The sequence below is a fragment of the Suncus etruscus genome, chromosome 5 (genome assembly GCF_024139225.1).
Source record: "Suncus etruscus isolate mSunEtr1 chromosome 5, mSunEtr1.pri.cur, whole genome shotgun sequence".
NCBI classification, from domain to species: Eukaryota; Metazoa; Chordata; class Mammalia; order Eulipotyphla; family Soricidae; genus Suncus; species Suncus etruscus.
Genome location: NC_064852.1, coordinates 37,230,424 through 37,247,128, shown reverse-complemented (window position 1 = coordinate 37,247,128; position 16,705 = coordinate 37,230,424). Strand labels below are relative to the sequence as shown.

Sequence of the window (16,705 nt, the reverse complement as noted above, 5' to 3'; positions counted from 1 at the left end):
ACATATATAATTACAGTTTTAGGTAGGGAAAATATAAATTCTTGCTTTTAAATATTAGATACCTTCTATTTTTTGATGGCATGATTTTTGAATCTCACAATTTTTTGGATCTGGCACATTTGGAGAAAATATTTTTGAAAATAAAATAAAACAATAGAGATCAGGTGAAACTTAAATGGATAAAAGGTGTTTGCTGATTATTGTGATAATAGTTTATGAAAATATTCAAGTATTACTCATTTTCATTTACACTTTTATAACTAGAAGACCACATATAACTTCAAATATTTTAAATTTCCTTAACTTCTAGTGTTTCTCCATAACATAAAATAATGTAAAATTATAAATTTATCTTTCAGCACATCTGTCAAATTACATAGTTGTCTTTTCTTGGATATGTGGTGGGAGCATTTTTAATTTAATCTCTTGGGAAATCAAAAATGGCTTAAAAGTTAAATTACTGGCATAATTGATTATAATGGGCACTAAACTTAATTTGCTTTTTTAAAAGATCACACTTTGACCTAATTTGCTAGTTGTAATTATTCAATAAAGTAAAATGTCATAACCAAAAACAAAACCCAGCAACCAGTTTATACATTTTAATTTTAATTAAATTTACATTATACTATTTGGTTTGGTTTTATGTCCGTATCCAGCAGCACTCAGGAATAACTCTGAGCTCCGCACTCACAATTCACTCCTAATTGTTCTCAGGGGACTATTTGTGTCTGGATCAGCTGTGTGCTAGGCAAGAGAGACCAACCTGCTGTACTATGTCTAAGCCCTTTATAGTATTATTTTCTTTTTCATTTTAATTTGTTATTTATGTTTATTTTTCCTTCAATGTAGGAAGCAATTCCTGCCAACAAAATAATGGTGGATGTTCTCAGCTCTGTTTGCCAACATCTGAAACTACAAGGACTTGCATGTGTACTTTAGGGTATTATCTCCAAAAGAATCGCATGTCTTGTCAAGGTATGAATTCTTGAAAAAAAAAAAAAAACAGTTCTGATATATTTTCTTTTTTGATAATTTGGGGCAACCAAAAATTAAGTTAAAAATTTAGTTTATTGTTAGTACAATGATTTTCTGCTTAGTTTTATATATGTAGGGTTTGTTATTTATGAAAGTATTTTAATTATTATGTTTTTCCTTATAAAGCTTTCTGGTCATTTTTTGTTTTCATTAATAGAAATTTATTACAAATGATAATAAAGTAAATAAAAAATAACACAACAGATAAGCCTCTGTGTGTTAGAAGTTAAATTACTTATCTACTTAATTTAATGTATATTTGTGAAACTGGGAAAGTAAAAACATTCACATACGTTAAGAATTTGGTGTTCTTTTAGTGAGAAAAAGGATTCAGGAGAGGGGCTATAGATAGAACACAATGATAGAGTGGTTCCCTTGCATGTGGCTGATCCAGGATGGTCCTTGGTTCGATTTGTTGTGTCCCACATGGTCCCCAAGCCAGTAGCGATTTCTGAACTCATAGCCAGGAATATCACCTCAGCGTCACAGAGTGTGGCTCAAAGTAAACAAGATAAAAAATTCAGGAGAAATGTAATGAAAATTTATCACTTCAGGTACGCAGTTATCTAACTCATACCTAAAAGAAAGTTGTATATAAGCAAAAAGACAGGTGGAATTTTGAACAATGACCTGAATTATGATTGTGAGATCAGAGATTAGTATGTTTTAAAAACTACCCAGTGTGCCTTCAAGTATAAGTTTGAGATCGTAGCATGGTTAACATTTGGGAACTTTTAATAATGGCAAATTGCAAGGCAGAAGAAATAATACAGAGGGTAGGGTATTTGCCTTGCAGGAGGCCAACATTAGTTTGATCCCCAGAATACCATATGGACCTCCAAGCTTCCTAGGAGTGATTTCTGAGAACAGAGCTAGGAATAACCCCTGAGTGCCACTGGTTGTAGCCCCCCAAACCGAAAACCAACCAACTAAATAGAAAATGTCAAATAATCTAAAGTCTTTGTGAGCCAAGTAATCAGTATTTTAATCAGATTAAATCTTCTACTAGAAGATTATGACAATTGCTCACATTTTGAGAACCACTCATTTCCTTACCTCCCAACTGTACTGTTGTCAGTAATTTATTATAATGAAGAAATATTTCATGAGATAAGTCAGTATTGTTTAAAATAATTCGAATAGAAATTTTAACTTTGAATCTTTGTTTTGAACTTTCCTCCCAAATTTAGGAATAGAGTCATTTCTTATGTATTCTGTCCATGAAGGAATCAGAGGAATACCTCTGGAACCAAATGACAAAGTGGATGCTTTGATGCCTATATCAGGAACTTCATTTGCTGTGGGAATAGATTTCCATGCAGGTAAATAGTTTTTTTTTTTTATAATTTCTGTACAACGAATTCACTTGATCAATTAAACATGATGGGAATATTTTTCCATCTGTAACTGAGATAAGAGCTAAAATTATCAAAGAGCTTTCATGCTTAAGGTATTATTCTAATTTTGCCTACAGAAATAAACAATTTTTAGGCATTAAATTTGAATCAAAAGTGAAATAAAATCCCAGGTTATAGCATTTTGTTTCTTTTCTCACTCATTTATTTCCATCCCATTACTAATAGAAATATTTATAAAAATATGTATAAAAATCTATTTATCACATAATATAGGATATCTTATTTAAAATAATTTTGAGGTGTCAGAGAGATATTATAGGGTTTTGCCTTGCATGCAGAAGGAAAGTGGTTCGAATCCCAGCATTCTATATGGTCCCCGGAGCCTGCCAGAAGGGATTTCTGAGCATAGAGCCAGGAGTAACAAATCAGGCTGCCAGGTGTGACCCAAAATTAAAAAAAAAATTTTTAATTAAAAAATAGTTTTGAGGAGTTAATCTAATACAAATAGTAAAAATATAAAAATAAAGCCAAGTAATATAAATAACTATAAATAACAAGATAGTTTAAATCTCTTTTAAATCTGTAAACTTTTATCTGATCTTGTTTTAGTTACAAAGAAACAAATGCATAAAGGTCACTAATATTTTGCCATCACTTATATAAATACATGTTTGTATTACTAAGTACAGACAGTATAAATATTACATTAACCTCTTTCAATATTCAGATTTATTTTTCATAGTTACAAATTCAAACTTTTAAAAAATATCTACAGTTTATCAAAATAAATAAAATGGTTTCTGAGTATTTATTTTAGTGTTTAGGGTCTGCATGTTACTTTTTCAGATGTTTTATGTTTATTAAGCTTTTATTTTATCAAATAGTAAAAACAAAATTTTCTTTAATTTTAATCTTAAAAAAGAATTCATTGCATCAGCATGTGAGCTTTGAGTAGTAAGCTTATTTTTCTTTTAGCACTAACACATTTGGTATAATCATCTGTTAATAAAATCCCTGGCTTCAAATTAATGAGCTACTGGTGAACTATGTGAATGGTTCAAAGATTATTTTTCTTAAAGAAATTATTTTGTAACAAATATTTGGAATCCCACAGAGGTAAACTTCCTATATTTTAAAAGGCTTTTCCCAAAAAATAAAGAATAACAACTGTAGCATATTTTATTGAAAATATGCTGGGGTGGGGCCAGTGAGGTGGCGCTAGAGGTAAGGTGTCTGCCTTGCAAGCGCTAGTCAAGGAAGGACCACAGTTTGATCCCCTGGAGTCCCATAGGGTCCCCCCAAACCAGGGGCAATTTCTGAGCACTTAGCCAGGAGTAACCCCAGAGCATCTAATGGGTGTGGCCCGAAAAACAAAAAAAAAAAAATGCTGGGGTGGGGTGGGATGGAGGGAGATTTGGGACATTGGTGGTTGGAATGTTGCACTGATGAAGGGAGGTGTTCTTTACATGACTGAAACCTAATCACAAGCATATTTGTAATCAAGATGTTTAAATAAAGAAAAAATTTTGAATTCCAAACACAAAGAAAAAATATGCTAATTATCCAAATACAAAGTCTGATTTATGATTTTACAAGGATGTTTGATCAAGCCTCATTATTCATAGAAACTTTACAATTCTACCATGTTTACTCTAACTTGCTTCTAATTTACATATCACTATTATTATTATTATTATTTATGCACATGGAAAAACTAAAAACATAAATTTGTTGAAAGATTATATACTACATACACAAGTTTTAAACCAGGTACACATAATTTCTTGATTTAGATAGGATCACATATTCAATTGTTTACAATATTCACAGAATGTTTCTTAAAAGCATCTAATAGTTTTCCATGAAGTATTCAAATAGGACTTGCCATTCAAGGTTAGTATTTTGATTAGTCATCAGTGAATATCTTGTTAATTAATACATAATAATGATAGGTTAGTTGATTTTTCTAAGATATTATATTTTCTCTGTTATTGTGGCCTTTTTCTTCTTTCTTTTCCTTCCTTCCTTCCTTCCTTCCTTCCTTCCTTCCTTCCTTCCTTCCTCCCTCCCTCCCTCCCTCCCTTCCTTCCTTCCTTCCTCCCTTCCTCCCGTCCTCCCTCCCTCCCTTCCTTCCTTCCTTCCTTCCTTCCTCCCTTCCTCCCGTCCTCCCTCCCTCCCTTCCTTCCTTCCTTCCTTCCTTCCTCCCTCCCTCCCTCCCTCCCTCCCTCCCTTCCTTCCTTCCTTCCTTCCTTCCTTCCTTCCTTCCTTCCTTCCTTCCTTCCTTCCTTCCTTCCTTCCTTCCTTCCTTCCTTCCTTTGTAAAAGCAGATTTTTTTGGAAATTCTGAGCGAGGGGAAGTAGAGAATAAGAGATCAAGAGAACATGGTCTTCTCCAAGGATTGAGAGAGTCCTGATACATATACCTCAGCATAAAGATAGGAAAATACAAAAGTATACATATCTAAAGGGGAAATCCAGGTAACATGAGGTCAGGCACCATGTATCAAGGCAACACATGTGCTGGTTCTTTAATTGTTAACCTTTGTTTAAGTTTCATGAGTGGAAATAATTATATCTCCTGAAAACAATAGTCTTCATATTTCTAGGTTTCAAAAATTAATATAATAATAAACTTATTTTGCATCAAAACAGGTTATAATTTGATTAAAAATCTATATATAGTATATTCCATATGATTCCCTGAGCCTGAATGCCATCAGGTGTGGCCCCAATACAAATAGGCAACAAATATAATAGTTGATAAACAATATCAGGGCTTATGTTATCAGTGGAGAGGGGTATTATAATATAGTTACCAAATGCAGGAATGCCTGTGCCAGATTTATGGGGAGAAATAAATTAAAAAGTGGTATTTGAGAGGAAATTGAGGAGTAACAAAAATATAGTTATCACTCTCACCAAAAGAAAAATAAAGAAAACAGACAAATAACATTCCTACGATGCGTCTCTAGGCTACCTATCATTTTTGAAATAATATATTTTCTTTTTTTTCTGCCTTTGTTTTGGGGCACACCTGGCAGTGCTCAGGGGTTACTCCTGGCTCTGCACTCAGTGAACCATATGGGATGTCAAGGGTGAACCAAGGTCTCTGTACCATGCAAGGCAAAAATCCTATCCACTATACTATCACTCTGACTGCTATAAATCTAGTCTTATTCATTGGTGTTTATATCTAATGCCATATGCCTGCCAACTTAAATTTGACCAAAAATGCAGAAATACTTTCAACAAAATCAAGCAACTCCACTGGTTTTGGCATATTCTGGAAAATGATTTTTGAAAAAAGTTTGGACTACAGAATTATCAAAAAAGTCATTCAAGTAATTGATTGTAGATGTCTTGGGCGTACAAAGTGTGTGATACTAACAAAATGAGTGTAGCTATTTTTTAAATAATTTTGTTTAGTCACAAACATAGGTATTGATTAAGATTTACTCTGAATGAAACAAATTTTAGCATTACATAAAATGGTTTCCTACAGTTTTGTACCAGTTGTGAGAGCTAAAATTCTCAGCTAAATTGCCATTTCTTTGTAATATTCCTTACATTGTTATACATGAACAGTGATAAAAATCTTCCAAGAATAAAATGTTTTCTTCTATCAAGGAATTCATCAGAGCTATATAAAAGAAAACTGTCATTAATCTAAATCTATGTTAACTTATTACTTAATTTTATGGAGGACTTAATGAAAGGAATCAGATGTAAAATACTTAGCTATAACAAGAACAGATTACCTAGGGATTATGAAAAATTAGTACTGGAGTGTTCTAAAGAGTTAAAATAAGCAATTCTTCTCTTCTGAATAATGATTTCCCTGGATGTCTTCCCAACTTTTTTGTTATTTAACTTCAAATCTTAACAGCTTCAATATGAACAGCCTATAGGCTATTTTAAAAAACTATTTTCTTACTGTACAACCATTAATACCTATGTGAACTAAATCAAAATTAGACTTGCATGGTTTGAGCATAAAAATAGACTGAATTATATATTCTGTTTTATTCTTTGGGATAAAAACAAATATTCATAGAAGAGCTTACATTTATATCACTGTTCTTATAAATTAAATATTTAAATACTAAACCATTTAATTCCATAATTATTCAAAATTCTACTGATATGAAGATGCATAAATTCTGAATGTGATTCCAAGATAATTATGCTGCTTGCAAATGTCATTCTAAATAGCAGGTAAAGAGTTTAGACACTGCCATTTTTAATGTTCTGTAAAATGTAACTGTATTTAAAAAAAAGGTTTTGTAATAATTTTGTGTTCCCCAAATGTTATTGCAGTGATAAAGAAATATTGTAATGAACTAATTTGGCTCATATTTTAATTTATAGATACAATCAAAAAATTTATTTACAGTTATTTTTAATCATTATTTTATCTCTTTTGAGGTCCACCTATCAATGTTCATTAGGGTTTACTCCTAATTTTGCTCTTATAAAATATTCCTGGCATGGCCAAGGGATCATTTAGATTGCAGAGGATATCAAGGAAAGTATTGAAGGGTAGTGTGCTATTGTTCTAGCCACTATTGACAGTTACTTTAAAATCACCAGTTTCTAATTAAAATAGTTATAATTAAATGAAAAAAAAAACATCTATAAATTCAATCATTTTTTTAAAATATTAGAATGAGTTTGTATAGTAATTAGTCACTTATTGTTGGCAATATCAATATGTAATTATGTAATAAAACGATTATTTGACCTAAGAGATAGGACAGTGTGTGGAACATTTCCCTTGCACATATTCATTTTTTTTATTTTGGTTTTTGAGCCACACCCAGTGAATTTCAGGGGTTACCTCTGGCTATACACTCAGAAATCGATCCTGGCTTGGGGGACCATATGAGACGCTGGGAGTTAGAACTGTTCATCCTAGGTTAGCGTGTGCAAAGCAGACGCTCTACCGCTTGCACCACTGCTCTGGCCTCTCCCTTGCTCCGGCCTCTCCCTTGCATATATTCAGTTCAGGTTTAATCCTAGTATGCCATATGATTCCCCTAAACACCATCAGGAAGAATCTTTAATCACAGAGCCAGGAACAAGTTTTGAGCATCATGACTACAAACCAAAACTAAATAAATAAAAATGAATTTTTTATACATTATAGCAATTTAAATATCAGGATATATTAAACACTAAATATAATACTAATATTATAAGGCATCATTTGTTTACATTTTTGCAAATTAATATTTATGCTACTCTTATATATATTTAAAATATAAATACACTCTATTATTGATAACATTTTTTCTCTATTGATATTTCTAATATTTTACATTTTTATTGTTTTAATATTTTACTATAAATCGACAGAAACCTTTTATTGTCTTCTCAAATAAAATGTTTCTTTTATTAATTTTTCTAATAATTATCATAAAGTCACCTTCTAAAGTACAGAAGCATATGATTAGTGTTATATTCAAGATTTGTGCACCAAAATTATATAGAATATGTATAAAAACTACTATGCCTTCAAGTTTAGGGAGTTACATAAATTTTATGGCTTTAGATTGCTTTGTGTACTGCTAAGAAATGTTATAATGTACTACAATCTGGGGTCTTGAGGGACAAAGTAATTGTACATGGGTTTTGTTTTATTTTTCTTAATGTTCTTTGTAAGTTCAAAATTAAGGTGTCAGCAGGGGGATTTCTTCTGAGAACTCTGTTTTTGGGTGATTGTCCTCTTTCTATGCATCATTGTTCACATCATTAAAAATAAAAAATAATAATATAGAATATTTTATCATCCGAAAGAGATTCTGTGGCCATTTGTTTTCCTTTATTTTTTGTATTTTGCTTTGTTTTGTTTTTGTGCCACAATTGATTGTGCCCATAGTTTCCTTTTGGCTCTATACTCAGAAATCATTTTCACTATTGTTGGGGCTCACATGGGGAACATATATGAGTCTAAGGAACTAACCCTGATTATCTAGATGCAAGGCAAGCACCTTATTCACTGTTTTATTGCATAGATTCCATTAAAGTTTATGTTTCTCAGAAATACCCTATCCTAAGAGAGCCATTAATCTGCTTTCTGTTTCTATATCTTCTAGATACTTTTTGTAAATAAAGTCATATTCTTATTAGCTGACATTGTTGATTTCAGCAAATTTAGTGGTTGAAATTAGAATAAGAACTGTGGGAAAAGGTGAGGAAGGGAAGTGTGGCCTTGATACTCATTCAAGGATAATAGCATGTGATATTTTCCTAAAACTTGGGTCTTTATTTTTATTTTTCACAAAGTAATTTGCAGTTTTAGAGTGATTTAAATGTTTTAAGTGAAATTGTAAATTTTGATTTTGTGTGTTACTAATTTTAAGTGCACAAAAATAAGAGTGCTTTGCATATTGGTCCTATATTTATGTGTAGATGGAGACATTTTTAGTTCCTCGGGAGTAGCTATAAGATCATATATATATCAAATAGAAAATTTTTATTTCCGCATTCACAATCTTACTGTTTTTACCTTTACTACTCTGTATAATATTTATCCTCTTTTCCTTTATTCTTCATTTTTTTCATTTCTCATAATTTTGATTTCCTCTTCCTCTTTCATTTTTCTTTTAAATTGTACATGCTATGTGCCCATTATTTAATACAAAAGAAAATGATACAATCTCAAAAATATTAGTTTTTATTTTGAATCACTGTGAATTAATTACAAAGTTGTTCAATATTGATTTTTATGTCCAAAACCCTTCCTTTTTACCAGTGCACACTTTCAGCCAGTAATGTCACAGTTTGCTTTCTGCCTTTCCACTGGCCTGTCCCCTGACTACCTCTAGAGCACTCTCTCTCTCTCTCTCTCTCTCTCTCTCTCTCTCCTCTCTCCTCTCTTTGTCCTCTCTCTCTCTTCTCTCTCTCCTCTCTCTCTTCTCTCTCTCTCTTCTCTCTCTCCTCTCTTTGTCCTCTCTCTCCTCTCTCTTCTCTCTCTCCTCTCTCTTCTCTCTCTCTCTCTCTCTCTCTCTCTCTCTCTCTCTCTCTCTCTCTCTCTCTCTCTCTCTCTCTCTCTCTCCCTCTGCTCTTCTAATACACTGTTTCGTAATATGGTTACTTAAGGGGTATCATGCATATCACATTACCTCCATTCAGCATCAAGTTCTTGTCCGGAGTGACCATTCACAACAATTATTGTCATAGAGATCCCTTTTCTGCCATAACTGAGCTCCCACAATCTTTATGCTAAGCATCCTGTCACGAACCAGTCCTCCTCATCTTCGTCTCTGTTGTCTTTGGGTATTATTTTTTCTTTATACATTAAAATAAGTATGATCATTATATGTCTATGTGTCTTCCTCTGAATCATTTCAAGCAGAATAACACTCTGCATATACATCAAAGTATAAAGCATATTTCATGATTTCATTTTTCTGAACAGCTGTGTACAATTTCTTTGTTAACTGGGAATATATACCACAGTTTCTTTATCCACTCATCTTTTCTCAGGCACTTTGGTTTTTCCCAGATTCTGCAATTGTGACAGTATTGCAATGAATATAGAAGCACAAATGCCTTTTCTGCATTGTGCTCTTGGGTTCATAAAAAATATTGTTTTACAAAAAGGCTGGACCAGTCTACATTCCCACCAGAAATGAATGATAGACTTTTTCTCCCTGTCTCTGTGGTTGATCTTGTTCTTCTTGATGTATGACAGGCTCTGTTTATGAGATAATTTTTTTCTTTGTAGTTTTTATTTGCATCTCCCTGAGAATAATAATGTGGAGCATTTTTCATATACCTTTGAATCATGTATATTTCTTTGAGGAGATGTATGTTCATCTTTTGTCCTCATTTTTTTGATGTTCAATGTTATTTCTCATTAAGCTCTCTACTATGTCTGGTATATCTTAGATATTATATTAACTCCTTATAAATGGGATTTGGGTTAATATTTTTTTCTCATACCATGGGATTTTTTTTTTTTTTGGTATTTGGATTTTTGGTCACACCCAGTGATGTTCAAGTGTTACTCTAGGCTCTGCACTCAGAAATTGCCCCTGGCAGGCTCTAGATACATATAGTTAATCCTGGAATGCCAGGATTCAAACCACTGTCTGTCCTGGATCAGCTGCATGCAAGGCAAATGCCCTACAGCATTACTATTGATTAAAATAATAAAGAAGACCCTTAGGATGGAGCCGGATGGAGGTCGATGGTGATGGAGGCTTTTCTCTGCAGTCCCAAGCAACATTGGTTTCTGCAACCCCCAGCCAGCTGGTATCTGGGTTCAGGTAGAGGCGAGTAAATCGTCCACAGACAGGTTCCAGTAATATCATCTTTATTTGCCCTGGCCAACATGTGCGGCTTATCTCATAACCTTTTATGTTGTATATCTATTCAGCCCTGCATTATACTTGTCTCTCAGCTATCTCTGATCCTGCTACCTCTCCATGCCGCAAAATCCCCTTTTCCCCTGAGGCCAAACCTTTTATAATCTCCCCAAGACCCCTCCCAGGAATGGGAGGGTTGCAGATGATTACACGTAAATCCGATGTGGAGTCACACTGTACTATCTCTCCGGCCCTAGATCTCTGTATTCTTTGTATTTTCCTTTGTATTTCCTTTGAGATGCAAAATATTTTTGGTTGATGTAGATCATTTTGTTTATTATTGTTTCTACTTGCTTTTTAGTATTACTTAATCCTTGAATATACCTTTAGCTTCAATATCAGGAAGATTTTAGTCATGTTTTCCTCTATGTACCTTATGGTTTCAGGACTGATGTCAAAGTCTTTTGATTTGACCTTTGTGCATGGTGTGAAAAGTCTGAGTTCAATTTCTTGCAAGAAGCTGACCTGTTTTCCAAGCCCTACATATTGATGAGGCTTTTTTTTTTTTTTTTTTTGGTTTTTCGGGCCACACCCAGTGATGCTCAGGGGTTACTCCTGGCTATGCACTCAGAAATCACTCCTGGCTTGGGGGACCATCTGGGATGCCAGGGGATCAAACCGCCGTGGTCCATCCTAGACTTGAAAGGCAGACGCCTTACTTCTAGAGTCACCGCTCTGGTACTATGATGAGGCTTTTGTTGATCCATGTAACATTCTTTTCACCTTTTTCAAAAAATAACTTATCGTATACCTGAGGTTCTGGAGATCTGTCTTGGGATATTTAAATTTATTCCACTAATATGATTCTGTCTTTATTCCAATATTATGCCACTTTAATTTTTAGTAGTAAATTTATTGATACTGCTTTGTAGTAAATAAAACGTTTGTAGTTGTAAAGGATAATGCTTCCTTCTTCTTTTTCTAAAGGATTTATTTAGATAGCTATTTGTGTAGGGTACTGTTCCATCTGATTTTTATAATTGTTTGATCTATTTCTTTGAAAAACTTATGGGTATCATAATAAGAACTACATTTAATTTGTATAATGCTTTGTGGATTATTGCCAGTTTAATTATGTCAATCCTCCCAAGTATGTGTTTTCATATCCTTGTGGCCTTTATTATTTCCTGAAGTAATGTTTTTATATTTTTCTTTGCATAGACATTTCAACTCTTTAGTAAAGTTTATTCCGAGGTATTTGATTTTCTGAGGCACAATTGTGAATGAGATAGTTTTTGTAAAGTCTCTTTCTTCTCTTTAAATATTTAAACAGAGGCAAGCCATGGGCTTTTGCATGTTAATTTTGTAGCCTGTCATTATACTCTATTGCTTCTAGAAGATTTTGTTGAGATTTTAGGCTTTTCTAATTATACTATCATGTATACTGCAGATAGTAAAATCTTGAGTACTTCCTTTCCAATATTGATGTCTCTGGTATCTTTTCTTGCCTAATTGCTATGACAAACATATCCTATGCTATGTTGAATACAGTTGGTGAGATTTGGCCAACTGTATCTTGTGCCTGATTTGAGGGTAAAGCCTTTTAGATGTTCCCCGTTGAGTTTACTATTTCCTGTGAGCTTATTGTAAATAGTTTTGATTATTGATGAAAGTTCTTCAATTCTCATCTTGTTGAGAGTTTTAATCATGAATGTGTGCTGGAGCTTGTGATTTCTCTACATCTATTAAGATAAGCATATGATTTTTAGTTTTCTTTTTCTAATATGGTGTATAATGCTGTTTAATTTACATATCTTAAACCATTCTTGTTTTTCTTGGATGAAACCTACTAATTGGTCATGGTATATAACCTTTTTTGATAAATTGTTGGATTCTAGTTGTTAGTACTTTGTGGAGTATATTTACATCTTTGATTATCAAGAATATAGGCCTATAACTATCATTTTTTGAAGTATCTTTGACTACTTTTGGAATTAGAGTCATCTTAGCTTCAAATAACCTGGACTTTTTCTGATCCTTCAGTTTCCTTGATGAGGTTCAGACATGTTTTCCATAGGTCCTATTTGAGGTTCTGAAAAGTTTATTAGTGAATTCGTTTATGACCAGGTATTTGTTTTGGGGGTATTAGGTGTGTAAAGGCAATCCACATCTATACTCTACAGGGGTCCTCAAACTTTTTAAACAGGGGGCCATTTCACTGTCCCTCAGATCATTGGAGGGTCTGACTATAGTAAAAACAAAATTTATGAACAAATTCTTATGCACACTGCATATATCTTATTTTGCAATGAAGAAACAAAACAGATACAAATACAATATGTGGCCTGCAGGCCATAGTTTAAGAACCACTGCTACAATATCTGTATCATCACCTATTTGAGGTTAGAAGAGTCTATTAATTTACCCATTTTTGTATATTGTTCCAGTTTATGGTATAAAGATTCAAGAAATAGTATCTGATTGTCCTTTGAATTTATATGGTATTTGTTCTGACATCTTCCCCTTCATTTTTGAATTAGTTTATTAGGGACCTCACTCTTTGTGAGTCAGATCCATGCAAGGCAAACACCCTACCACTGCACTATTGCTCCAGCCTCTGATATCATTTAATTTTTAAAATATCCAACTCTTGCTTTAATTGTTGTCTTAGATTGTTTTGGGGTTTCAAGTTAATTTCTTCTGTGTTTTATTTTTCTTCCTCCTGCCACCTTTCAGCTAGTTTTCTGTTCATTTTTTAATTTCTAAAGCTGTCATTAAGTTAATATATAGATCTTCCTGACAAATGTTTGCAAAACTGTAAATTTTTCCCCTTAATATTGCTTTTGTTGTGTCTCATACATTCTGATAGTTCATGTCCTATTGTTATTTATTTTCTAGAATACTTTTATTTCTTCTCTGTGTCATTAGTTGATCAGTAGTGAGTTCTTTAATATCCATATATTAATGTTATTTATCTGTTTATGTTTGTAATCACTTTATTTTAAGTGCAGATAATCTGAGAAGATACAATACCTATCCTCTTGATTTTATGGAGGCATGTTTGAGGTGGCATATCTTGGAGATTGTATTATGTACACTGGAGAATAATGCACTTTTTGGCTTTTTAAAAATGTAAAAGTTCTTCTATATCAACTAATTTATTTTATTTTTTCTTCAAACCAGTAATTATATCCTTATTGAGTTTTAGCCTGGTTATTATATCAAAAAGTCATCAAACATGCTAAAGTCTCCAATTAATATTGTGTTGCTATTGATTTTTTTCTTCAAGTCTATTAGCGATTATATAAGTGTTTTGCTAGTTTGTCATTGGGTGTAATATGTTTAGGAGTGTCATTTTTTTTGATGTACATATTCCTTGATTATTAAGAAGTGGAATTCCCTGTTTTTGAAACCTTATTATTCATGAAGTCTGTGTTTTCTGATATTACTTGACTACTTGAACCTTTTTAAGGGTGATCTTTGCTTGAATAATTGTTTTCCAGCCCTTGACTCTAAGTATGTGTTTTCTTTGACTATTCAATTATGTTTCTTGCAGGCAGCAGAAATGTGGATTCAATTTTCTGAAACATTTTTTGACTTTGTGTCAGTTATTTTGTGTTCTCATTTTGTGACCAAATGGAGGCCTAGTTTCATAGTAAACTGAACATAATTTGAGAAATTGGTGTATGCCTCAGTAAGAATAAATTATAAGCTTGAGATTTTGCATATGCTATATTTTAATAAGCTTTATCCTTTATAGTTTTAAATTTTCTTTAGTGGCAAAGCAGTTAACTCTATTAGAACAAAAAAAGAACAGCTATTTTTTGTTTGTCTTTTAGTCACATCTGGTGGTGTTTAGGGATTACTCCTGTTATGCACTAGAAATCACTCCTGGCTCAGGGGACCATATTGGATACTAGGGATAGAACCCAGGTCCATCCTAGGTCAACCATATGCAAGACAAATGCCCTCTCACTGTGCTATCGCTCTAGCTCCGGAACAGCTAATTTTTATATTTTCTTTAGTAAACTCCCTTAGAGATGGAAGACATATACTTATTGAAAAGAATCATTATATATTTGGCATGCATAAATATAGTTTGTATATATAGAATACAAAATATTGATATCAATAAGTGTCATACAAAAATAAAAAATTAAGAAAAATATTTTTACAAATCACCTAATGGTTGATATCCTTTTATTTGCTATTTGGAGAATTTGTCATACTTGTATCATATTTCCTAATGTAAAAATGATATATCTTGCTTAAGTCATTTTTTACTGCTTATCCTTTAGTCAGTGTCAGCTGAGTAATCAGGAAAAAGAAAGGGCATGTAAAATAAGTAAGATGTTGTGACTCATGTTTCCTTGTGGAATGATAATGTACTGAAATGTGTAAGAAATGCTCAAAGGACTTTTTAAAATCAGAGTAGTAGTAATGTATTGACAACTCTTGATAGCTTATCTCATGCTTAAGCTGTAAATAAATTGTGATAACAATTCTCTGGTTAAAAAGAGCAAAAAGACTGAGGCTACTATTTATATTCCCTAAGACTTGGAAATTTCACATTTTGAAAATAGTCTTTCATTTGCACTGTAGCATGATCATCAATACTAAAAAATGTGGTCATTTGCTAATGTAGGTGCTTTACACTCTTCTGTAGTTATTTATTCTCTGAAGTGCTTTATTCTTATGGTTAACTATGCTATGCAACCCACTTTCAAGTTATTTCTGTCTCTACTAATCAGAGACTGACAAGATTCTGAGATAAGTCTTTAGAGGTGATCTTATTTAAAGTATTCATTTTCATATAATAGAAAGAAGATGGTTCCAAAATGAGTATCCTACAGACTTCAAAGAAACAAAGAAGTAACTAATGAACTATAACATGCGGTCCTAGCTTGTCTGAGTTTTTTTGTAGGTATTTAAGAGAGTGAATTATATATGATTACATTTCAGCCCTCTGCCCACCACAACTGAAGTAAAGCCATATAGAGATATCAAAGTTGGGGAAGCTGCTTATAAAAATACTGCCGGTAATTGAAGTCTTATTAGTGACTATTGGAGTCACTATGCTTTGGAAGTTTGTAGTGCCTCATAATTGACACAAAAATTCAAAGAGGTCAAGTGACTTTCTCAGTGATGCACAACTTTAACAAAACTAGAGATAGATACCAGTACATTGATTCTGAATTTAATGTCTTTTTGTTTGCTTATTAGTTTGTTTCCTTTACTTCCAATGTTTTCATATTCTTTCATATAGAAAGTTCAGCTAATTGGATTTACTTTTTTTAAAATCAGAAAGTTCAAAAGGCAAAAGCAGGGTTTTGATTTTTTTTGGGTTCTTGCTAAACTAGATTTTCCCTTTGCTATAATAAGTGCAGTTTTACCTTGAACGTAAAGCCAACATTCTTTCCTTCTATTCTGTTACATAAAATGACTTGATTCTGCATAATGCTGATGAAAATCTGATTGAAATATGAACAAGTCATCACGATGCACAGTCTGCCTTCATACAAATATTGTGAAAAATTAAATGTTCAGATTTAGACAAAAAGCATGGTTTCTCTGTGCACATTTGTGAATTTGAAGTAATAAAATACTGAATTCACTGCAAGGTAACCTTGTAGAACAGACTTTCATTATTTCCAGTTTATTATCATGACTGAGAGCACTGAAATTTTTCATATATGGTTGAAACTGTATTCGTTTTAATTATTTCAGTCAAAAAAATAATTAGGAAAAAGCCCAGATAGTCTTCTTTTTAGAAAAATTGTAATTGTATTTTACATAAAATATAACTTACTTATTAAGTAATTTGTTACAGATATATTGCTTTATTAGTAAATGTTTGAAATATTTTAAAATATGTTGTCTTATGTTTTGTTTATAGAAAAGTTATTATTTATAATTTTAATCATTTTTCCAATTATATAAGTTGTGAGGTAAGAATTTATAAAGTTATATGGTGATATTAGAAAAGAATAAAAGAGTT

General features: G+C 32.4%; 1 protein-coding gene across 1 annotated transcript in view; it reads left to right on the top strand.

Annotated features, from left to right (window-relative positions):
* LRP1B (LDL receptor related protein 1B) overlaps window positions 1–16,705 on the top strand; it is a 1,191,264-nt gene that overhangs the window by 686,638 nt on the left and 487,921 nt on the right. The window contains 2 exon segments of the mRNA XM_049772845.1: window positions 853–978; window positions 2,229–2,360. Coding sequence (XP_049628802.1) covers window positions 853–978; window positions 2,229–2,360 — 258 coding nt within the window.